Here is a 26,341-nt window from a genome sequence, read left to right on the forward strand (position 1 = left end):
GGACAAGGTGGATCTTTGGGAGGGGAGTATTGTTAGACCGGTCCACTGGACCAGCCTGGACCGGTTCACGGGCCAGAATCGCGAAAACAGGCGGAGAAAGCTTCCGCCTGAGCGGAAGCCGCGCGTGACGCACGCTTTGCGGGACGGTTTTTGGAAGGTTTTTGAATGGATTTTAGGAGGGAAATTGATTGTAGGGATTGTTTAGGAAATTCCTTTTGAATTGTATGCATTAAATAGTAGATTTTCCTAGGTTTTGAGCATCTTGAATTTGGCAAAAATTTGAGATCTCGTAGATTTAGGATTTCTTTGGGCTCTAGCGGTGTCTAGAGATTTGGGAGAGATCGATCCTCCTCTCGAATTGAGGATCAATTGTATCTTTGCTGTTTTCCTTGATTTTCTAGTGAAATACAAGCTTCTACTTGTGTTTTTTTCTCTACGTTTTCCCTGTTTCCTGCTGTTTGGCTGCTGTTGGCTGCTGTGGACAGCAGTTTACTGCTGAAATTTTACTGATTTTGGTGAGAAACACTTGGAAATCCAAGTGTTTCCTATCACATAGTACTCCAACCTTTTCACGTATATGCTCATTTCATATCCTATCTCTAAGGGTAAAGCCACTCATCCACCTGAGCATCCTCATCTCTGCCTCACTTAACTTAGTATTATGCTTCTCTTTTAATGGCCAACATTCAGCACCATAAAGCATTGCAGGCCTCACTACCATCTTATAGAATTTTCCCTTAAGTTTGAGGGGTACTTTTCTATCACACAACAAGCCTGATGCATTCCTCAACTTCAACCATCCAACTTGAATTCTGCTGATAATATCTCCATCAATTTCACCATCACTCTGAACAATAGATCCAAGATATCTAAAACGTGTACTCTTATTAATGACTTGATCGTCCAAAGTCACAATCCCCTCACTAGGTCTATTACTACTAAAATTACACTCCATATATTCCGTTTTAGATCTAATCAAGCGAAAACCTTTAGTCTCTAATGTTGACCTCCATAATTCAAGTTTACTTTCAACTCCCTCTCTAGTCTTATCAATAAGAAGAATATCATCAGCAAAAAGCATACACCAAGGTACATCCTCTTGCAAATGTCTAGTGAGAACATCCATGACTAAAGCAAAAAGATATGGGCTTAAGGCTGATCCTAGTGTTTGAAAGCACCAGCGAAATTTTCTTCTCAGCGGCAAGTCGGCAACCCTTTTCATTGTCAGGGTCTTAACTAAGACAACCTTACAGAAACTGAGATCACCTTCCGAAGGATCTCTTAAGTAGTAGTAGCAGCTTTAGCAAGATGTTACACTTGTTGCACTGACAGGGGTGCACATTGTGCAATAGTTTCAGCAGAACAAGGCTCCCTGAAAGGCCTTTGGATAGACATGTCGTGAATAGGAAAGGAGGTAGCTTGATAGGAAGTACAGGAATCTGTAGAACACCAAAACGGATGGTGATCCCAAAGTTTCCGATGTTGATAGCAATATTGGCCAAGTGGATGTCGGCTCACGTCCCAGCTAAACAGTGAAAGAGGTGTTCTAGAAATCTATACAACACAAATGAAATACGGAGATTAGTAATCAAATGTTTGAAGTATCACCCCAATCATTTAAAATATAGAGACTTAACAGAATAAAATAACATAAATAATGATTTATATGATTGCAAGATTTTAGAACCTTGCTTAAAGAAGTAAGATGAGTTCGATTAGGACTTTATTTTAAAACTGATTTTTAAAATTTGACTAATTATGTTTTTACTGTTACTATAGCTTATATACAACTAACAAAAAATGGAAATATAAACATTTCCTAGCGGAGTCATAAAGAATTTGTAAGCTCTGAAAATTTGTGCCTTGGCTCCTTCGCATTTCAGGATAGTTTTAATGGATATGTTCCAGGTCAAATTTTCTAAAAGGCAAATTGGATTTAAGAAAGGACGCTACCCAAAGATTTCTCCCTCATTTCATGAGGACTTTTAAGATCTAAGTTAAGGTTTGGCATAAGACTCTATGACTAATTATCCTTCCTGATAATAAAAGAGCGCTTTCAATTAAAATTAATCGTTAGATAGGCGCCAAGTGCCTAACATACAATAGCAGCTAATTTAATATTCGAGATTTTAAAATTTACCACCTTGCACTTAAGGCGGATGGTAGGGGGAATGATCACGAGCAATACATCCAAAGTTGTCATGGTCCCTAATCTACTTAGTCAAAGCAGATAGTGGACCCAGCATGATCAAGGGATCATAGTCAATATTCATAGGTTGCTTAGTTCAAGGGTATCTTGTAGACCCGAGGTGAATGTTTTTCTAAAGAGATAAATTCAATGCAGGCTTAACTAACATGGGGATTGTACGATATCAAATATATCATATAATTCATTACTCAATAATTTTAGCCATTAAAAAATATACCAACTTTGACTGTGACCATAATTTAATGGTGTCCACTTGTAATAAAACCATCAAGAAAAGGGCTTTGTTCATAATTGTTTACATGTTATGTCATTTTGCAATAAAATCACCAATTAGATGACACATCTTAAGCCCCTACTTGCATAAGATAATTTGAAAATAAATCTTAATGAGATTATTTACAGAATATTGGTTTTTTATTAGTTGAAGTTATTATTAAATTTATCACACCGAACAAAAAGTTACAGATGGTGGATAAATTTTGCTTTAAATTTTAGGAGATAGATTTCACTCAAAATATTTTTGAATTATGATAAATATTTATTTTTTAAAATTTGATTAAAATTTAGGCATTCAATGATTAACTTTAAAATTTGGGGGCATTTTCATGTAATCTCCTTCGGTTGAGATTTTCTGTCAAAATGATCATCATCAAGGTGATATTGAAGCTATTTGAAAATATTTGTGTTTATAATATAAAATTATAATTTTTAGAATTAAATCTTCAATTGAATTTTACTTTCAACCTGGCCACCATATAGGAGAGTTTGACAATTTTCATTCTGCTATTTGAACATTATCAAACTATACCCACTTTTTGGTAGAGGATCAAGTATGATATGAGTTCATATGGCAATTTGATGAAGAATCTCCTTTGATATTTTCTTTCAGCATGCCCATCATCATGTTGATATTGAAGTTAACTTGAAAATATTTATATTTATAGCATAATGATTTGAATTTGAGAATTAACCACCTCATGTTAAGATTTACCTTCAACACATCCATCATTGAGCATTTTAAAGTTATTCCTCTCGAGGTAAGGTATATTAATATTATGCACATCTCAATTTTAAAAAAAGTGAAAGTTTTGGCGAATATTTCGTTTAAAATTTTGTAACTGTTAGCGAAAAATGGGGATAACTTTGCACCGATAAACCTTTCACTGCGTAACTTTTTGTATGTTGTAGAGATTACGATTATGCACATTTTGAATATTTTCTAGAAATTTTTCAGCGGGGGTTTTGAAATTTGCGGGGTTTTTAGTGAATAGAAAACTATCGGGATGTTGAAAAATAGTGTTATAATACAATAAAAGTCTTAAAATGTTGTTTTACACAATCTCTGGTAATTTGATAATTTTTTAAAAATATGCATTTTTGCCTAGTTAGATTTTCTGTTGTCTACCGTTATACAATACTGTGACATTTTGATATATGCACGGTTACTCTTTAATTGTTATAATGCGATGATATATGTGTATATGTGATTAAATTATATCTGTTGTGAGCCATAAGGGGACAGAATCCTTTGAGATTCTGTTTGTATCAGGGCATTTCTAGGAGTTATAAGGGGACAATTCTTTGAAATTTTGTCTGAGACAGGGATATCTGATATGTTTTGGTGCTATAAGCACGAATAATAAGGGGGTCATAAGGGGTCAGAATCTTTTGAGATTTTGTTTGGGTCCAGGATATGTGATATGAACTACTCTGTGATATGAATTTCAATTTATTCATTTATTCTATATTGCTATTTGGTTATTTGAATCATAGAATAGCTGTTATGCATTTATTACAAAGTTTCAATTTTGTGATTCTCAGTTCAGTGATTTATTTAAACTGTAATTAACTGCTTTTAATTATTCAGTAATTATTCAGTAAAATATTTAATAAAAGAATATTTGAAAATTTAGATTGATTTGTATGGCTTGCTGAGCTGTTGTAGCTCACTGTGATTTTACTGCAAGTTTTTAGGATCTGGGAACGGAAAAGAGGTTGTGGACTAGCTGTTCAGGATCAGATCTGAGTTCATAGGTATTTTATTATTTTGACTTTTGTACAATCATAGTTAGTTTAATTTTCAGTTCTGTAGCTATTGCCTATAGCCATGTACTATAGTGCATATATTTATTTTGATGAATGAAAGAAACTTTATGGATGAGTTTTTCAGTATTTAGATTTTTTAGTAGCTCTGTAGTTTATCATTTATTTCAATGAATATCGGTAGAAAATTTGAAATAATTTAAAAACTAGATCTTGGGGTTTGCCTGTCACAGCTCAACATAATAGGACCTATCCTGATCAGGTTGGGTTGTGACAATTTCAATGTATTTACATGATGCATTATGTATTGGCATGTCTTTCGGTGCGCTCACATGATGAATTTGCCCACACTTCAGTACATTTGCATATTCACATATTTTTAATGTATTTACGACACTTCAGTGCTTTATGGTGCAGAATGTTGACCATTAAAAGAGAAGCATAATGTTAAGTGTTGCAGAGATGAGGATGCTCAGGTGGATGAGTGGATTTACTCTTAGAGATAGGATACGAAATGAGCATATACGTGAAAAGGTTGGAGTAGCTCCAATGGAAGATAAGATTAGAGAGAGTCGTCTTAGATGATTGGTCACATAAAATGATAGCCTTCTGATGACACGGTCAGAAAATAGATGCATTAGATGTGATTTATGTCAAGAAAGGTAGAGGTAGACCTAAAAAGACTTGGTTAGAAAATATTAGAAATGACATTTCTTTATCAGATTTAAATGTGAATTTAACTTTTAACGGGCACAATGGAGAAAAAGGATTCATGTAGCAACCCCACATAGTGGGATAAAGACTTGATATTGTTGTTGTTTGTATGCACACTTCGGTGCGCTCATCCAATACACTTGCCCATACTTCAAAGCATTTGTAGTATGCATTCGCATGTTTTTAATGTATTTGCAACCTTCAATGTGCTCACATCTAAAGTTAAGGCCTCTGGAATTTGGCAGAAATTTGAGATCTCTCCTAGGTATTGTTTGGCCTCTAGGAGCGTCTAGAGATTAGGAGAGCCGGATCCTCCTCTCTTCCTCTCCAAATGAGGATTCATTGTATCATGTTGCTTTTCTTCTATAATTTTTATCAATCAAAAAGTTCTTCTATGGTTTTATTCATCCAAGTTTTCTCAATCTTGGTTATTGCAAAGTGCTGAAATTAAATTATAACAAGGGAGATTCTTGTTTCCTACAAGAGTTGCCTATCAAATTGGTATCAGAGCAATTTTCGAGGCTGAAAGAGAAGTCTTCGTCGCTGATTTTTGCTGCATTTCGTATTTGATCTTGTTGTTTTGCTATTTGGAAGTTAGAATTCGTGTCAAAGTTGGTGCTCTTTGCTATTGGAGCCTAAATCCATGTTCCCATGACAGGAAGAAAGGTAGAGGTAGAAATGTTCAAATAGGAGATCGGACAATTGAAATTTGAAACTTCATATCTCCACACTCAACTTTCAGATGTCAAAAGTCAAATTTCAGCCATCCACGAAAAAATGGATCGGAATTTTTTCATTTTGTGTGAGATGTTTAAGAAGTTGCTCGAGGGACAACCAAAAACGGCGTCGTCAAAGGTGAGGGAAGCCTCGAACAACCAAGGAAGCGGGGAAAACTGTAATCCAATAAGGCAAAGAGAAGATCAGTAGGTGTAGATTCGAAACGGAGAAGATAAAATACCTCCCCTAGAGCCTATTCCTAGGGAAGAGTCGGGTATAGGGTATGGGGAGAGGCGTGAGGAGGTAGGGCAAAAACGAACAGGTGCTAAATATAAGAGGAAAGGGGCAGATTTTGAAAGGGAAATGGGTAATTATGACCGAAGAGGGCTAAATTTGAAAGGAGAGGAGTTTATTATGATCCCAGGGATGCTGAATTTGAAAGGCAAGGTGAAATTTTGATGACAACTTTGGGTATGAGCATAGAAAGGATGATTGTGACATTTGGGGGAACCACCCCCTTGGGGAATGGTAAATTATGGAGGGAACAGCGGGAACAAAGGCGATCCGAGGGTGAGGAAACTGAAGATGCTAATCTTTGAGAGGGATGATGCGTACGGGTGGATCTACAAGGTAGAAAGATATTTCGTCGTCAATGGGTTGACAGAGGATGAGAGATTGATGGCAACGGGCCTATGTTTGGAATGGAAGGCTTTGCCTTGGTACTGATGGAGAGACATGTGACGACCCATACAGAGTTGGAGGGAGTTCAAGGATTGCTTGGTATAACGTTTTCGAACCAACAAGTGAGAAGACTTCTACTAGCAATTCTTCGCCTTAACACAGGATGGTTCAGTGATGGAGTACCATGAGAGATTCGAGTACACTGCTAGCCAATTGGATCGCATTTCTGGGATAGTGCTAGAGGGAAACTTCATGAAGGAATTGATACCAGAGATCCGGGCAACAGTTAGAGTAATGAGGCATCGTGACTTGGGAAAGGCTATGGAGATAGCACAATTGGTAGAGGATCAAAGGCACCTGGAGAGAGAGACGAGAGGCAGCAGCTCATGAGGTCCGAACAGGAGGACCACCACCTTTCTGGCACCCAAAGAGCCGACACCGGGTACTCTTCGGGAGACCCTGAAAGAGAAGACTGATAGAGGGACACCTAGGGACAACTTCAAAAAATTCACAGAAATGGAGTTATAGGAGAAGAGGGTGAAGAGGCTTTGTTTCAGATGTGAGGAAAGGTATACATCAGAGCACAGATGTAAGGACCGAACTCTTCAGGTTCTTACCATTTGTGATGACGAGGAAATTATGGAGGGTGTCATCCTTCCACCTTGAGGACAAGGTGGATCTTTGGGAGGGATATATTGTTAGACCGGTCATTCGAACCCAGCCTATCCACACTGGACCGGCCCGCTTCTACGCGAGGTGGAATAGAGCCAGCTTCCCGATTGTGCCGCTCGAACCGAAGGGGCCAACAAAGACGATTAGGAAAGATTTAGGAATATTTTAGGAGGACACTTTAAAAGTAGGGGTTGTTTAGAGATTTTCTTTTGGATTGTATGCATTAAATGATTAAATAGTTTGTTTTTCTAGAGTTAGAACATCTAGAATTTGGCAGAAATTTGAGATCTCTCTTAGGTTTTGTTTGGGCTCTAGAGGCGTCTAGAGACTGGGAGAGCTGAATCCTCCACTCCAATTGAGGATCCATTATATTTGTAGCTTTTCTTCTATTATTATCAATCAAAAAGTTATTCTCTGGTTTTATTCATCCAAGTTTTCTCAATCTTGGTTATTGCAAAGTGCTAAAATTAAATTTCAGCATGGGAGATTCTTGTTTCCTACAAGTGTTACATATCACAACTCGATTGGGGGTTGTGAAATAAATTAGTATATTTGAATCAATGGTTAAACAAGTGACAAAATAAAACCAAAACATTTTTCCGAGTAAACGTGCCCAGATTTTTTTGGTAAACAAGATTTCTCAAATTATAAAATTAGCATGGTCATACCAATTGGGAGAAGTGCAAGCTTGTCATCCTTCATATGGGAAAATAGATTGCATTTTATATCAGCATAATTTTGCATAGTCTTGTGCCTATCGAGATGATCAGGCGTTAGGTTTAGAATCACTGCAACCTTTAAAAACCTAACAGAATTAGTGAATAATAACTGAACATTTAAGGTTTGAATCAATGAAACAGTACAACAAGGCCTTCTAGATCACTTACAGAAGGAGAAAAGTACTTGCTTGGTATTTCCATCTGATAGCTGCTAACCTCTACCACAGCAGCCTGTTAAATATCGGTAATTCCAAGATTTAGCTCAAACAAAAATCTCTGTAATACCTTGTTGTGTAGCTTTTGATGATATGTAATTGTGAGCAAAAGTAAATGTTATACTTGAAAACACCAGTAATCAAATTTTACAAAGGAACAAACTCTCCCCACCCGCAGCTTATATGCAAATTATTTTGCAATGCTATTACATACATTGATAGAAGCAGCATCAATATATCAATTATGTAAGCCTCACTTGAAATTTCTACCAAGTCCCAACTTTTTCATAAATAGACCTTGGGTAAATAGTCTAAGAGAACAACTTAGCCAATTAACTCAGTACAGCCGATAACCCTAGCGTAGTCACTTTCTCTAACCTAAAATTTAGTTGACTGTCAACAGTTTGCATCCTACCGAACTCAACAACAAATCAAGAATCTAAAGGGATCAACACCTCAATAAGTTCATCATCATCATTAGCCTTATGCCAACTATTTTTTGCCAGCTTAAACCTCAGCTATTTCACCCATCCCAATTCAAATTTGATGAATCAAAACTGAATCAACTCAAATCAAATCTCAAGTTCTAATGCTTAGGAGATGAAGGAATTTATTAACTTACGAAACTTTTTAATCTTATTATGAAGACTAAAAAGATGTCAGATGAGTGGAGTAGTGTGTTGATTCCTATTTTTAAGAATAAAGATGATGTCCAAGAGTGTGAAATTTTAGAGGAATTAAGTTAATATTTTATACTTTAAAACTTTAGGAGAGAGTAATTGAACATAGGTTACGACGTGATACTAATATTTCTCAAAATCAATTTGGATTCATGTCGGGTAGGTCTACTATAGAAGGTATAAGTTTATTGAGAGGTTTGATGGAGAAGTATAGAGAGAATAAGGAGGATCTACATATGATATTTTGTTAACCCGCCGTATAAAACCTCTGGGTAGTGTCTTATTTACAAACCCATCTGCCTTCCAAAATTTACCCCGGAACTTAGTTCGTTAAAACTCCCTCGCCGAATAAGAAAAGCGAGTGGAGGCCGGGGCCGAATTTTCGGAGCCCACATATTTATTGATCTAGAGAAAGCTTATGATAAAGTTGCAAGAGAAGTGCTTTGGAGAGTTTTAGAAAAGAAAGGGGTTAATAATGTTTATACTAAAGTCATTAAAGATATATATGCAAGAGTTGGTACTTGTGTTCAAACACAAGGTGGTTGGACCAAATATTTTCCTATTTAGTTGGATTATATCAAGGATCAGCTTTAATCCCATATCTTTTTGCATTAGTCATAGATGTTCTTACTAGACATTTACAAGAGGATGTACCATGGATTATACTTTTTGCAGATGATATTCTTCTTGTTGATAAGACTAGAGAGGGAGTTGAAGGTAAACTTGAAATATGGAGGTCAACCTTAGAGTCTAAAAGTTTTTGTTCGAATAAATCTAAAACCGAATACATTGAGTGTAATTTTGGTAGTAATACATCTAGTTGGGGGATTGTGAATTTAAGTGATCAAGTCATTAATAAGAATACGCATTTTAGATATCTCATGACTATTGTCCGGAGTGATGGTGAAATAGATGGGGATATTATTAGTAGAATTCAAGTTGGATGGTTAAAGTAGAGGAATGCATCGGGCAGGTAATGTGATAGAAAAGCAACGCTCAAACTTAAGAGAAAATTCTCTAATATGGTGGTGAGAACTGTAATGCTTTATAGCGCAAAATGTTGGTCATTAAAAGAGAAGCATAAAATTAAGTTAAGTCTTGCAAAGATGAGGAAGCTCAGTTGGATAAGTGGCTTTACTCTTAGAGGCAATGCAAAACGAGTATATGTATGATAGGTTGGAGTAACTCCAGTGACAGATAAGATTAGAGAGAGTCTCCTTAGATAGTTTGGTCACATAAAACATTAGCCTTCCGATGACCTGGTTAGGAGAGTAGATGTATAAGATTTGGCTTATGTTAGGAAAGTAAGAAGTTGACCTAAAAAGACTTTGTTAGAAAATATTAGAAATTATCTTTTATTTATTGGATTTAAATGAGAATTTAATACTTAACATGACACAATGGAGAAAAAGAATTCATGTAGCCGACCCCACGTAATGGGATAAATACTTGATGTGAAATAGTTACCCATACTTAGAATAATTAAATAGTTCAAAACCTAGTTTATGGAGCCTCAAGTTTACTCTTGTGAGTCCCCTCACCCTCAACTTTCTTCACACATAATTTGTTCAAATTTTGTTCATTTAGTGCAGCACTACAGTAGCCGCAAACCTCAATCAGACGACATTAACTCACCTCTTATCCTATAATGCAAATTTTGTGCCTTCATCTCTTTATTGGATGCCAATCAACATATCAGCTCAAACAACCAAAATCAGAGCTCCCTCCGATCATGAGTACTATCTGAGCTACAATAAATCGCAACTGTTGTCAGATTGAGCTCATGAACATTTATTGGGATTTTGTTCCTCTCTTTTATTTGTGAAAATCAAAGGATTAGAAGTGTAGCAAATAGTTAAAAGTTCAGTTATCATAATTATTGTGTGTCAGAACAATTGCGACAACAAAGAAATAAAAAGCTTAATGTTTTAGATTTGCACAAAAATTCAACACAGCATAGAGAAGAGAGGCGTGCAAAAATTATAAAAGACACCAAAATTTTTATACGAAAAACCCAAGAAAGGAAAAAAACCATGGGGCCTAGCTCAATTAAAGTGATTCCACTAGTGTTTGTCATCGATTAGAAATAATGCTCTTTGTCAAGGGAAGACATTGATATAATATAAAAAACATATTATATGGTTGAAGTTGGAAGAAACCTATAGCAAAGGAACTTTCTTTAAGAGATGAAGTCAATAGGAAATAGTGTAGCCAACAACAATGGTCAAAAGATTGTAGATTGGAGGATCGTATTTGAGTGCTGGTGGTAGGAGGATCGTATTTGGGTGACAGTGGTTAGAGGACCGTTGTCGGATAATGGTGGTCGGAAGAACCATAGTCGAGCAACTGTAGTCGGAATGACCTAGTTGGGCGACAAAAGATGGAGGACCTTAGTGGAGCGACAGAGAAAAGAGGATCATAGTAGAACGAAGAAGAATGGAGGACTATAGTTGGGTGACAGTGGTCGAAAAAACTATAGTAAGGCGACGATGATCAGAAGAACTGTAGTTGGGCGACGGTGGTCAGAAGGACTATAGTTGGACAACAATGGTCTGAAGGATTATAATCTGGCAGTGGTGGTTGGAGGATTGTATTTGAGCAATGGTGGCTAGAGTGTGGCGAAGGTCAAATAACCATAGTATGACCACAGTAGTTGAATGACCATAGTCGAGCGACGAATGATGGAGGATCATAGTTGAGTGATGGAGATCAAATGACCATAGCTAGAATAAGGAAGCCAAAGGACCGTAGTCTAGATGGAGGATAGAGGACCGTAGAGGGGCGACTATGGGTGAAAAATTATAGTCATCCAACAAAGGTTGGAGGATCATAATCAAGTGACAAAGATCAAAGGATAGTTGGGTCATGGTGGTTGGAAGGATGGTAGTCGGGTGATGTTGGTTAGAGGATGAAGGAGGACCATAGTGAGGTGAAGATGGTTGGAGGACTATAGAAGGGCAATAGTGGATAAATGGATCGTAGCAGGCAATTTTGGACCGTAGTCGGGCAACAAAGAAAAATGATGTGACAATGGCAGTCGGACGATATTTCGATGATAGTAGTATGGTTATCATTTGACAGGGTGGTCAAGCGATGGCCTGATAGCGACATTGAGTGGTAACGGTCAAGTGATGGTGCTTGAGTAAACCTCCAAAATTCTTAGAACCTCTAAACTGCCTTAAATCTCAAGCCCTCCAAACTTTAATTGTTGGATGAATATAACACCCAAAGAGAGGGGAGAGGTGAATTGGGTTTTAAAACTTTTTTATTAAAAGAAAATAATTAAAATAAATTTGATGCTATTTGGCAAGGAATTAAATAACCACACAATTTTTTTAAGAAAATGATAAAGAAAAATTGATGCAAGAAAAGAAAATAACAAACACGATATTTTTACGTCGCTTGGCCTAAATTCCAATCTGGACAACATCCACACTAGCCAACTCTTGGTCTAGAATTCACTAATCCCAAATTTGTTTTGCAAATCTCACTTCTTTAAATCAAAGAAATTGTTTAGAACATCCTAAGCAGTCTTATACACGGACGAGTACAACCCAATCTTATTATAATTCAAACTTCATTATCTCAAATGGCTTAGATTAAAAAATATATATATAATTTAATGTAAATAATATAAGCTTAAATTATCTTGCAATAAAATGATCAAAATATTTGAGGTGGTCTTATAATTTTGATGTAGGCAAAGGGGGGGTCAACTCAAACCCAAAATAAGTTGGATTTGACTTCCCTTGAGCTTACAAGCTCAATCAATTCGAGCTTGAATTTAGCTCATTTATGAGCTGATTTTTAGTTCATTTATTGAACTAAGGATTAGCTCATTATTAGCTAAGTTTTAGTTCATAGTTATCTTTTATTTAATGTACTTTTTATTATAATTTTTAATATCTTCATTTAAGTTATCTCTTGGGTTTCCAAAAGGGCTTTGGAATCCCAAGAAGTTGTTTGTTTCCCATATGTAGCTCCTTGGCTTCCACCATGGGCTATTATTTTTTGTGCCTTTGCCCCTTGGATTTCCGGTCGGCTGTTGGTTTTCCGAGCCTGGGAATTTTCCCGTGGCTTTGGCGTCTTGGTTCCGTGCGGCCTCCTTGGTTCCCGTGGTGGCTCCTTCGGTTCCTGGGCTTGGGCTGTTTTTCCGTGAAAAGCATTTGGGTTTTAATGTTTGTGATGTTTAGAATTCCTATGTTAATTCATTGTTAGTGTCCTTTTGTATCCCCCTTTCATACCTATAAATATGAGGGGTTTGTTATGTTTTAAAAAAGTGAATGTTATGTGATTTTTGGAATCTAACCTGCGGGTTATTGGAAAAGCTTGCGAGCTTTGTCCGTCTTCTTTCTCATCCCCTCCGGAAATCTTGCGAGCTCTTTCCAACATTTCGTCTCGGCTTCTAATCTCTTTCGTCTCTCATCAAGTGACACTCCATCTATATCTTACGTCTCTAAGTAAAGCACCTTTAGGGTGTCTTTGATTTCGAGTCAAAAGTTGTAATCCATCGTCGTTTGTAATGTTTTTTAATTTTTTTTTTTTAGTTTAATTTGAAATGTAAGAGTTTGTTCTTCCTCATCTTAGTCGCATCTTTCGTGATTTAGTGGGTCGTCGGTTAAGGATCAATCATTCGTGTGAGCGAGGGGTATAGGCTCCCTATATTTCTTGCCCCCACCAATTTGGTATCAGAGCAAGTTAGGAAGTCCTAGGTTTGTGAGTCAGTTTGTCAAGTCAAGTCAAGTTGTGATTCTTATGAGTCTTGTCAATAGTTTTATTTTAGATTGTCGTGAGTCTAATTGTGAGTCTAAGTTTAGGTTAAGTTTTTCCAGTCTTTTTTTTTTAGTCAGTTTAAGAAATGGAAAACAACAAAAATATGGATTCATATAACGAGGAAATCAATTCACATAATCCTGACGTCCCACTCCCGTTGGACAGATGGATTCCTACAGAAGGCGATTCTACTGATCCGCTTCAAGACCGTCTATACAAGCTTCAGTATCACATGCTCCTATGTGATCAAAAATTCGAGAAGTGGAAGAGATTTCTACAAAGGCAATTCGAGAATGAACTGGAAGAAATTTTGAAGAAATTTGGTGAGAAAATCAAAGAGCTGGATGATCAGTATGCACCTCCTCAAGAGAACCCAAAGCTAACTCATCGGGAGTGAGTTCTCAAGAAGGGGAGTCTGATGTAGGCAAAGGGGGGTCAACTCAAACCCAAAATAAGTTGGATTTGACTTCCCTTGAGCTTACAAGCTCAATCAATTTGAGCTTGAATTTAGCTCATTTATGAGTTGATTTTTAGTTCATTTATTGAATTAAGGATTAGCTCATTATTAGCTAAGTTTTAGTTCATATTTATCTTTTATTTAATGTACTTTTTATTATAGTTTATAATATCTTCATTTAAGTTGTCTCTTGGGTGTCCAAAAGGGCTTTTGGAATCCCAAGAAGTTGTTTGTTTCCCATGTGTGGCTCCTTGGCTTCCACCATGGGCTATTATTTTTTGTACCTTTGCCCCTTGGATTTCCGGCCGGCTGCTGGTTTTCTGAGCCTGGGAGTTTTCCCGTGGCTTTGGCGTCTTGGTTCCGTGCGGCCTCCTTGGTTCCCGTGGTGGCTCCTTCGGTTCCTGGGCTTGGGCTGTTTTTCCGTGAAAAACATTTGGGTTTTAATGTTTGTGATGTTTAGAATTCCTATGTTAATTCATTGTTAGTGTCCTTTTGTATTCCCCCTTTCATACCTATAAATATGAGAGGTTTGTTATGTTTTAAAAAAGTGAATGTTATGTGATTTTTGGAATCTAACCTGAGGGTTATTGGAAAAGCTTGCGAGCTTTGTCCGTCTTCTTTCTCACCCCCTCCGGAAATTTTGCAAGCTCTTTCCAACATTTCGTCTCGGCTTCTAATCTCTTTCGTCTCTCCGCAAGTGTCACTCCATCTGTATCTTTCGTCTCTAAGTAAAGCAACTTTAAGGTGTCTTTGATTTCGAGTCAAAAGTTGTAATCCGTCGTCGTTTGTAATATTTTTTAAAATTTCTTCTTTTTAGTTTAATTTGAAATGTAAGAGTTTGTTCTTCCTCATCTTAGTCGCATCTTTCGTGATTTAGTGGGTCGTCGGTTAAGGATCAATCATTCGTGCGGGCAAGGGGTATAGGCTCCCTATATTTCTTGTCCCCACCAAATTTTAATTTCAATCAGCTCACAACTTACAAATGAAATATAAATTTGCTAACTTTTAGATAGATTTATATATGATATAAGTATGAATAATATTTTTCTTACTGATTAAAACATAAACTCCTCAAATCGCATAAAACTTTTAAAAATGAATTAGAATTGAAATGAAAATCTATGTCAAATAAAAGAAAATAAAAATACTTGATTGTTATCTTTATGTATTTAAGAGATTTAACATAAAAAAACTTAATATAGCATTCTCACATAATATTTCACCAAATAATAACTATTTCCAAGAAAAATATGTAGAGAAAACTAAAAGAAAACAAGTAAATATTTAGAGAAAGAAAATAAATCCAAAAAACTCTAAGAGATGTTACACGATTTAGTACGTTGAAGCTTTCAAACCAAGAATTTGATTTTGCAAATGTAAAGTATTCTTAGAATGAAGATCAAAGTTTCTTCTCTCAAGATTTAGCATGTAAAGAAAGAAAAAGGAATGGAGAAAATGTTGAAGTTTTATATTTTGAACAGCCCTCACAATAAGAAAAAGAGGGATATTTAAAGGGAAAGGGTAAGCAAAACCATTTTTGAATAAAACGAATAATCTAACATTATTTTATCAATTAATAATATAATATTTGATAAAAAATCATTTGTATTAAATAAATATAAGTTTCAAATGGCTAGTCGCATGAAAAAGTCAAAAAGTCTTCATATACATTCAAAATAAGGCAAACTTGTCTATCTAGCATATAATATAAAAATTGAATAATGTTTAAAAATTATTATAAATTGAATTTAGCTCCAAAGTGGATCATGTAATCTACCAATTTTTATCTACAAAATTCAAAGAATCTAATGAAATAAAAATTATATTATTTTTCTATCAAAATAATATCATTTATAGAAAAAAAAAACTTATGCATATTTTAATGTATTTAAAAATATAATAAATATTCACATAGCAATATTGATATAATTTAGATAAAATTAATTATATATTAGTAAATTTATATGAAATAAGTTCAATTCAAAATGAATACATAATAAAAATTTTACCATATAAACTTTTTTTTTTCTTAATTAAGTATATTTTCATATTTGATAAAATTTACCTAATCTATGAAGCATATAAATATATTTAACAAAGGAATCTTATAGATTTCAAAGTCAAGCTTGTTATCCTTAATTAATAACATGCAAATCATTTTAATAGATATTTAAATTGTCAGCAAATCAAACCATGCAAGTAATCAATGGATCTCTAAGATACTCCTACATTAATATAAAAACCTTCAAGCTATCCATCTTTGCCCATATTGAGTTCTTTCAGCTCAAATTTTGATTAAACTTGAGTTGAGCAATGTACATCCCATATAAGTAATTATCATGTACATTTATCAGACCATTACACCTAAAATACTTAACACACAAATTAGAGTATCCAAGCATATGTTTGTTATCATCAAAATCATTAGAATAGGTCATGAGATAGATAATATCAACACTAACCACCCCTCCCCCTCCTAATGTAAAGAGTGGGGGTCTACTTATAGATTTAAAAATGAATAAAGTCCAAAACAATCCATCAGACAACCTGTATTCATTTCATTGATCATAAAGCATTTATTCAACATGTGGGTGCCTTAATTTTGTCAGAATTAAGCGATATTATTCATCTCGTTGAGACACTAGATTAACCTAGAAGCATATAAGATTTGGAGATAGTTTGAAAATCCGATTGATGTTATGATGTTTCCAATTACAATTCAAGTGCTCTATCTAGGTGATTGAACCATTTTTTGTATCATTGGGTTTGCCTCATCTAGTCGTTGAGTTCGACAATAAGTTCGCTGAAATTGGAGTTCGGATGGTCTTAAGTTTAATTTTGAAAAGTTTCCAATTCAAATATGCAGTAACATTCATGTCCAATCAAGATAATTTTCGATGACATATCGACAATCATTCTTATTGCAGGATTTTCCAGATGCCTAAGTAAAATTTTGTGGAATCAAACCTCTACAAATAAAAAAATTGTTTGATCTTAAGTCACCAGGATTGAGATGGAATGAACAGAAAAAATCAGAAATAGAATTCAACTGTTTGGGTTTATTTATCAAAGGACTGAGGAGTCATCTGGCGCTTGGATTGTCACATAACGCAATTGCAAAAAAAAAAAAAAATACAAGCTTTGTATGGATTTAGAATGCAACTGAAAGATGTGCTTTGAAGAATGCTTCCATCTCCAGAAAAAAGAACATTATTTAAGGGAAAACATTGGAGACTAAATCCAAATAAATGTAAATGTGGCCTTCTTCTTACAGCAGGTAGTATAATCAACCTTTAAGAATACATGGGACTAGTTCCTTTCAAGAAACCATCATATCATCATTATTGTTCAATCCTTTTGTTCAAACAAGTAACCTATACTAATTTTGGCAGACAAAGGTAAATCAAGTTATAAACCTTAGATAGGTTAGGTCAATATTTTCGTAGAGTCAATCCAATCAGACCAATCTGATCCCGTTGATGTCTAGTAATATTCTCAACAGTAAATCCTACGAAGAGTAGTTGGCTAATAAGCCTGTGAGTGAAATCCAGATGTATGGTGGTAGGCACTTTACTTCTAAATTATGCTTCTCTAGCTTTCATTTAAGAGCCATCAAATCAAGAGGGGCTAGCACAAGTGCTAGATAGGGAAAATTAGATATTACGGATGCAACCCCTAAATGAATCAAGCGGCAGACAGACAATTATTGGGATTATTTATTTTTTGTGTTTGTTATTTTAATTATTTATTTTCTTTTTTCTTCAATAAATAATCTAAATAAGTGAAATGGTTGGAGTAGCTCCAGTAGAAGATAAGATTAGAGAAAGTCGCCTTAGATGGTTTGGTCACATAAAACGGCGGCCTTGCGATGACCCGGTTAGGAGAGTAGAGGTATTAGATTTGACTTATGTTAAGAAGGTAGGGGTAGACCTATAAAGACTTGGTTAGAAAATATTAGGAATGACCTTTCTTTATTAGATTTAAACGAGAATTTGACTTTTAATAGGACACAATGGAGAAAAAGATTCATGTAGCCGACCCCACGTAGTGGGATAAAGGCTTGATATTGTTGTTGTTGTTGTTGTTCAATAAATAATCTAAATACTGGTATTGTGTATAAATATTCATTGAAAGAATAAAAAACCTAAACTTTCCTAGCCACTTCTTTCCCACAACATGCAATCCAAGAGAGAAAAATGTCTTCCTAATATTCGAAAGCACATTATTTATTCTTTATTTTTAAAACCAAAATGTGATAATACCCAACATTTAGAGCAACAGCTTCCATTTCACCATTTCGTTAGCATAAAGATGGTAATCCAGAGAACATAGGAAAGAACAGAAATGGGTTTTAGAAATGGACAAATCAAATTAGAGCATTTGAAGCATGCAACGATTAGCGACTACAAAAGTACAGAATTCTTAAAAAGGCGACGGCTTCTACACATTTAAGATGAAAGTTTTAAAATGTATGAACCACAGATTAATCACATTTTGAATATATGAAGGCAATCAAAATGATTTTTCATGGAACAAAATTCCATTGAAGAGTCTTCAAAGTGGGAAGAGATTATTCAACTATCAATTACCTGATATATATCTTCAACTGAAGATGAATTTAGACATAATATAGCAGCCTCAGAGAGTGGCTTCCCAAAATTCCCCCCAACGAAAGCTTTGATGCCCAAATGATCAAGCATCTGCATAAGCATAGGTCAATGAAGTAACGTTAAATCTTTTAACCAATACAGTCCTGTCAGAATATATAAAAGCATCATCATACATGGATTAGTCTGCAGACTATTTGTTTCGTACGGTCCTGAATATGCTGATTTAGACTTGCATATAGAACGGGGCATAATTTTCTTTGCATTTCACAGCAATTTTGCTCTTAGCAATTGCAACAAGCTATTCAACAAAGATCTGCCCTATCATATTGTGCATAATCTTCTTTCTCAAGGCAACAACAGTTAACCGCCAAAATTTCAAGGCCTATAGTGATCAACTTCTTCCATCACTTCATTGAACAAATTTCAAAAATCATTGATAATAAGTGTTCTATATGAAAAAATGTATAAACTGCTCAACAAGCGAAGCTTTATAGGAATGAACCCGGGAGCTGAGCTTTTCTTGAGATAGAATTTCATGAATCCAGTAAAAGATATTTTTGTAAAGAAAAAAAGAGCAAAAAAATAAAAAGGGAAAAAAATGGCCTTGTGACCTTTATAAGAGAGGCTACAACCTCCTTTGAACATGGAGGAGGACCCAAGGCAAAACCAAATATCTACCTCCTTTCTATTTCTAAACCATGAGAAGAGAAGGGAGACCACTATTTTCTTTCTCAACACCCCCCTCCCCCAACCAACACAAAATAATAATAATAATAATGAGGGCAGCTCACCATATAGTCCCTTATTGCTAAATGAGAAGGGAGCTCCCCTTCTTTTAATTTTAAATATACCATCATAGGAAGGTTTAAGAAAATATCAACAACATTTTATAAGAGTCCTCAAGGAGGGTAAAATCTCTAAGCTGTGCTTCTCTACAGCTTAATCTATCTCCTGAAAATTCAACTTGAATCATCCTCTTAGAATGAACTTTTCAGAGCTCGCAAATCCTAACTTGAGAGGTTAGGCAGTAAGAAATTCATTGAATAGTTGCACCATCGTCCTAGGTGGTTAAACAAGATTGTAACTTCTTGAAAATATTACAAGAAAAAAAAATACCTGCCCAGCAAAAGATGTAACAGTTGATTTTCCATTTGTTCCTGAAACAGCCAAAACCTTGACACTGGGGGGTAAAATCTCTGCTGCAAAATCCAACTCAGACATTACATTCCTCCCCTGCTTGTTTGCGATGGCATAAAGTTGGCATTATTAACATATTATGAAGCATTTAAGAAAATATCAAATAAGGTATATTTGTTCATCAGAAAACATTTTCATTACAAAAAAAAAAATTAAAACTCAGATTGTTTAAGCTTCCAATGGCAAATCAATTAATTTCCAAAAGCTGAACCAGTATATTACTAATGAGGCAACGGAAAGATGGGATTCTGAATAAGGAGAAAAACGATGCTATAATATAGAGGAAGAGTTCTTTTCTCTAAAAATCCAGAGAACTAAAAGTTGTCATTTTTCATTATACAATCTGCTCAACAAACAAATAACAAAAAAATAAATCAACGGCAATTTGTATCGTTTACAAAAAATGTTCAGGAATAGCTAGGAATGAGCAGCATAATTCAAATACAAGATAAGATGATTGAAACTCAAAATACAAACAGCGGAGAGAATTATACCATGAAGAAAATAAAAACACAAGCTGCGATACAAATACAAAGAGATTGAACATTAACAAGAATAAGAAGAGCAGAACAAGTGTGTGCGTCTACAAGAGGAGCATGCTAGCAGGGTGGGATTGGTGAAGTGATTGTGACAATCTACAAGCCATAAAGTTCATAAAATGGTACCAAAATGTGTAGAATTTCAGCTCAGGTTAGTGACAATTACAGATTTCATCAAAGCTGAAATCGCATACTCCTCAAGAGGAACTCCGGGAGAAACTACAATCCTATCTGCATGTTCCAGCTGTGCAATGTCACAGTCACCAAGAATTGTTTGCAAATTTGTAAATTCTGCAAATTCAGGTTCGTACTGAAACGACACAGCGTAATATATGTCAGAGATGGCAAAAGCTGACAAAGAACGACTTCAAACTATATAATAGCAAATAAAGCTCACTTCTAATGGGATTAATTGTTCATTCCCATCAACAGCAAGAACAGAAGCACCTCTAGCAAGTGCCAGCCTTGTTGCAGCTTTTCCGGAGATGCCTAGGCCTATAACCTGTCAAAATTAAGACTCAGAAGGTCATTCAAATAAGTTGCATAAAAAAAATGCTATAAATTTTTGAGGAAAAACTGTATAAGTACAGAACTACTCCCACAGATATGCAGCATATGGCCACATAATACCAGGCGCACATCTAGCGCTAGGAAAGATTTTCCTTTCCATTAACCTCTTCATTGAGTTCTATAACTTCTGACCTTTAAAAAAGAGATCAGGACTTTGAATCGCCATAAAAGAAAGACTTTTACTTCCAAACTGCAACGCATGTTGAACTTCTAGCAGCTCAAGGGTTAAACAGTCTTGTTAGACGATAACTACAAGGACTATGACTTAGTATACTCATAAGAGCTGTCAATAAAACTTAGATTAGACCATCAAAATCATTAGAAAATAGATTTTTCTTATGCCAAGTTAGTTGATTAGATCAACCATAGAAGTGACAGTTCAAACGCAATGTGCATCTTGTAGGGCTTATTACTCATACCATTCAGTGAAATTCTTACACAAATTGCCCCTATGAGTTTGACCCGCCAATCTATCTATAATGTATGATCTATGTACCAAACACGCTCAGTACAGTTCATATGTAAATTTAGCATATAGTTTTCTAAATTAGCCAATGAATATTGTAAAATTAGCAATGAATAGTTCGAACCATTGTTTTTAACCAAAATTTTGATCAATTTGATCAAAGAAACAACTTGATATGAAAAACTTGAGTTCGCAAATAACCCTAAGGTAATACTTGAGTTCGCAAGCAAACCTAACCCAAATTGATGAACAAACAACAAAGTTACTGCTGTTTACATCAGGAAAATAGTCAAATCCAGTAGAAAACAGAGAAAACTGAAGAGAAATCTGAAGAAAATCAAAGCAAATAACTTGTATTCCATTAGTAGATGAATAAAAACAGTAACGACACAGGATTCTTCAATTCGAGAGGAAGAAAAACTCTGAAAAATCTCTACCCGAGAAGACTAGAGCCCAAACCTCCAAGAAGATCCCAATTTTTTAGCCAAATTTAAGATGAAACCCTAATTCTCCCCTTAGCCCCTAATTAACTTCAAAGGACCAATATAAAACCCCTAAACAACCCTTCTATTCAAAATTTTCCTCCAACACTTGATTTAATCCAAGCTTGGGCCCACAAGGGCTCCCCCCTCCTTTCCCTGGTTCCGCCCCATGTGGGGCCACCTGGAATAAAACAGGACCGGTCCAGGTTGGATCGGTTCAGCCGGCCCAGGTGGGGTCGACCTAACATTACTCCCCTCCGAAAGACTCACCTTGTCCTCAAGGTGAAATGAAGGAAATTGATCTTTCATTCTGTCAAATGGCTCCCAAGTAACATCAAAATCGAGGAGGCCTCTCCATCTAATCAACACTTATTTGTTGCCCTCTTCATCTGATCTTACTCTTGTAAGCTCTAGTGGTTCTAAAACTACTTCCAAATCCTCAGTCAGTGTAGATGGTAATTCTGCACTAACTGCATGCTCCCCCATTTAGTACCATAAGAGGGTGTACTCCATCATTCAATATGTACATGCAATCATTATACATAAATCATATCATTTCATATTGATTTATATAATAAACATCATTACATTTAATAGATAACATCTCTATGATATAAAATTTAAGTCTTTCAGTTCAACATGATTAATTGTCTTTAAATAAGAAAAATCATAAAACATTAACAATAAGTAATTACATAATAATACTACTTGATACATCATGTGTAAGAGAAATAAATATCATTATTATAAATTAGGACATCAGTATTCATCTTGATTTAAATAACTTTTGCCCTTTTTTTTTCCTTTTTTTACATCAATAATATGACACTGATAATAATACATAATTTCATGAGGTTCTATTTACTTATATATCTAATCATATTCTCTCTAATTAGTTATTAAATAAATATACTTAAATAGTTCTTATTTTAAATGATAAAATTTCTTCTCTTCACTTTATCATTTAAATATGGAAAAAACATAATTTAATTATAATTAATTTAATATACTCTCATTTTCTATCAAAGAAAAAATCTTTAATTCGTTCATTTCAAGATTTATAATTTAATTAAATTAAATCTCTCAAACATACGCTCGCTCACTCTCTATTTATTTGTTATTAATCTTAAATTTTAATTTACATATTATTATTTTCTAAATAAATTTCTTTATTAAGATATTTTAAATTTAATATTATAGAATATAAATTTCCTCCCCTATAACCACTCTTTTAATTAGATTCGTAATAATTGACTTATTAATTATTTAATTAAAATCATATATAAATATTAAGTTTATTCTTCTTATTTTTTCTAATATATATGCATATATTAACATTAATCATTTTAATCTAATAATTCTAAATTATAATCTAGATTTAGACAAAATTTTAATAAATAGGAAAACTTACTTCTTACTCCTTAAGTTGAATTTTGCTCGTCCCCTAGCCTGATCGTCCGCTCTCCTCTTCCATGCTTGTCGCTAAAGCACAATTTCTCTCCTTCTCCTCTCGTTTTTTATAAAGACAAGCCCTATGACTTCAAACAACAAAAGCTCCTCGCCTTCCTCATGGAAATGAAACAACAAACACATCCTTTCGTCTCCCAATCGATAGAACACTTTGACCTCATCGTCTTCACACGGCTTGCTCATTCAGTTTTGCGACTCCAGGTGACAGAAAACGACATCAATTCACTTTGACTTCTTCGACACCGCCTAAAATGATGAAATCGACCCCCCTTCAGATTTTATGACTCCAATCGACATCTCCTTCATCTTTGTCTCCTTAATCTTCGCGGGACGGGTTCGAGATATTACAAAAGAAATAAAATGATTATGATTCAACAATTATTACAATAAAATTATAAAAAAAAATGATAAATTAGAAGAGAAATAATAAAGGATCACTTAATATAAGAAAATGTGATATAATTTATAAATATTTTAATAAATTTATGCTTAAACTCTTGAATTCTAATTATTTTAAGTGTATTATAAATTAATATTTTTTTAAACAAGATAGCTCGCGAGGTAACGAGTGCAATCAAGGTTGGCTCAAGCTTGGCTCTTTAACTCATCAAGCTCGGCTCACAAGCCATTTATCGAGTCGAGCTTAAGTCAACTCAAAAGTCGGCTTAACTCACTTACAACCCTAAAAATTAATCTGAAATCTAAAAGGAATGATTATAGATGACATTTACGTTGCACTTCGTTTACATTTATAGAATCATAGCTTCCTTATTGTTGGTTAATTGTTTGTGATTATAAGTCTCAATAAACAAATATGATGAATACTTACATGTTTAAATTGCAATATCTAAATGATACATAATTAGGATCCATATGGAATTGGGAGCTCTTAAATGATGCAAATGAGTATACTAGTAAGAACATTTTGTATAAAATAACTTAATTGATGATAATGAGATGTTTGACTTTCAATTATGATTGAAAGCATGCAAGCATCAAGACCTTTTCATTTCAAGTATGATGTCAATTTATTGTTAATTACAATGGTTCTTAAAGATCTAATATGAGGCAATATATCTTTTTGTGCAAGTCTATCATAAATTTAATAAACATATAGTAGCAAATATTTCATACTACACGTGTAAGACACCAATAAGGGTAATAGTAGGATGGATCCCAGCTTCTATATAATTTGAGACCCTAGAGGTAAACATTATCTCATTGTACCCTTTGGCCTTAAAACAAATTTAGGGTATCTTCACTGGCTATTAACTACTTGAAACCATGATAGTGTGGTCTAAAGGTGCCTTTCGAAGAAAACAGCTAAATTAAGATTTAAAGATGAAAACTTAAGAGGAAATTTTGCTTAGTCTAGATTTGGACTAGCATTCACAGGTCAAAAAACTTATGAAGTCTATATGAGATAGAGCATAAATGCAAATATTAAGATTTGCAAAGTATGGCAGTCATATTCGTGATCAAATTACGACTGAGGGATTAGAAATGTTGAGATTCAAGTATAGCAATGTACAATGTAAGGGGCAAGCAGTCGCAGATCTCTAATAGATGAATAACATTGCCTTTGAACCCAAAATTATAAGGCCACATGGCCAATTGTCCTATCCGAACGTTTAAGCATTGTGTTGAGGGAGTAATGTGCATATCCATATGCCGATTATCCATATTCTCATGAGTGGATGGAAAATACTGGAAAAATAGATTGTGTGCTCAATAAGGACTTGCCCTGATCCAACCCATCCGTACTTTAGGTGCTTGTAATCTACCTCACTACCATGGATGGCTTTAGGGAATAGGAGAATTTCTTCTCGTTTACAAAATTTCTCCATCTCTCTCACAAGGAACACTCAAGAGGTTCTTTAAATGGTACTGTAAAAGGCATTTAGGACTTCAATTCAATACTAAGATTGAATTTGTGATCAAATTCATGACTAAAGCAACTGGACTGCATCCCAGCGGTCCATGACAAAAAAACAAAAAAAAAACTGCGAGTTTCATCAAGCCATAATTCTGCGTTTATTTAGAATGATTTCTTTTCCAAAAAAAGAGAGAAAAAACTGTATTGAAACCTATTTACAAAAGAAAATAATCAACAATTAAATTTACAATTCAAGCTTTCATTGATGCTGTTCTTCTGCACAACCTTACCGGTGTGTAAGAACAAGCTGCGGCATTAATAAACATTTCTAACAAGCATAATACCAAATTCATAAAATAACTCCGCTCCTTCACAAGCAAATTCGACAAAAATGATTTTTTACGACTTTTCATCAACGCGCATCTAAAATGGAAAACATTTAGCACAATCAAAGATTTAAAAAAATTGATTTGCGGTAACCAAGAACCTAAAATGCAGCGGAATGGGGAGGCTCACCGCGACCCGCTGCCCTTTGAGATCTTCTTTGGAGCAACGAATACCGCGAAGACGCGAAGGAGGAAGCAAACTTAAGACCTGAAGGCTTGTAGATAGAAAGAGCGAACCCATCTCGTCTTCTACGGAAAAAAGCCTATGTTACCCACTGCAAGTTAGTTCTTCTTATATTAGCGGAGAGTAGAGAGATGCCTACCCAAAATCTTGTCGCTGTCATGTGTTCTCTCTCTTTCGCGTGATTCATGAAGGCCGTAAGAAAGCAGGAATGCATCTCAGTGCATAGAGTCCAGTTCGACAATACGACAAAAATTCGTGAGGAATGCATCTCAGTTCCATGAAGGCGTGATAATCCAGTACTTTTTTAGGGCGAGTTGTTTGAATTCTCAACGGAAATTGGACTTTATATGAGAAATATACCCGTTTCCACTCATTTAAGCTTAGGCTTCCTTTGGTTATTTAGTATTATTGCAAAAGACAATTTTAAAAAATATTGATTTAGAAAATGAAATTTTTTAATGAAGGAGCATATATAAAAAGCTTTCTCAAAACGGCAGAAAAATGACAAAAATGGAGTTATTGGGAACGTGATTTGACAAACCAAACAACAAAGAAGAAATAAATTTGTCGTTTTAAAACAGAATAAGCATCAAAAACTTCCAATTAAACGAAACCTTTATTTTCTTGGTGCTTTTGTAAAAGACAGTTTTAAAAAACATTAGCTCAAAAAATGGAGTTTTT

General features: G+C 34.8%; 1 protein-coding gene across 2 annotated transcripts in view; it reads right to left on the reverse strand.

The window, feature by feature from the left end:
- LOC110103225 (UDP-N-acetylmuramoylalanine--D-glutamate ligase) overlaps nucleotides 1–25,993 on the reverse strand; it is a 36,354-nt gene extending 10,361 nt beyond the window's left edge. Inside the window, exons 1-8 of one of the 2 annotated variants that reach the window (XM_020831836.2) lie at nucleotides 25,800–25,993; nucleotides 25,607–25,725; nucleotides 20,624–20,728; nucleotides 20,393–20,536; nucleotides 19,607–19,723; nucleotides 18,470–18,580; nucleotides 7,924–7,986; nucleotides 7,705–7,831 (exon numbers count right to left, since the gene is read on the reverse strand). In XM_020831836.2, the coding sequence (XP_020687495.1) occupies nucleotides 7,705–7,831; nucleotides 7,924–7,986; nucleotides 18,470–18,580; nucleotides 19,607–19,723; nucleotides 20,393–20,536; nucleotides 20,624–20,728; nucleotides 25,607–25,717 (778 nt within the window). In that variant the 5' untranslated portion in view covers nucleotides 25,718–25,725; nucleotides 25,800–25,993. Of the gene's footprint in view, nucleotides 1–7,704; nucleotides 7,832–7,923; nucleotides 7,987–18,469; nucleotides 18,581–19,606; nucleotides 19,724–20,392; nucleotides 20,537–20,623; nucleotides 20,729–20,928; nucleotides 21,025–25,606; nucleotides 25,726–25,799 lie in introns of those variants that run through there. The other variant, XM_028698662.1, reaches the window with a different exon arrangement.
- Nucleotides 25,994–26,341: the final 348 nt, after the last annotated feature.

The sequence above is a fragment of the Dendrobium catenatum genome, unplaced genomic scaffold (assembly GCF_001605985.2).
Source record: "Dendrobium catenatum unplaced genomic scaffold, ASM160598v2 fragScaff_scaffold_1117, whole genome shotgun sequence".
Taxonomy (NCBI): domain Eukaryota; kingdom Viridiplantae; phylum Streptophyta; class Magnoliopsida; order Asparagales; family Orchidaceae; genus Dendrobium; species Dendrobium catenatum.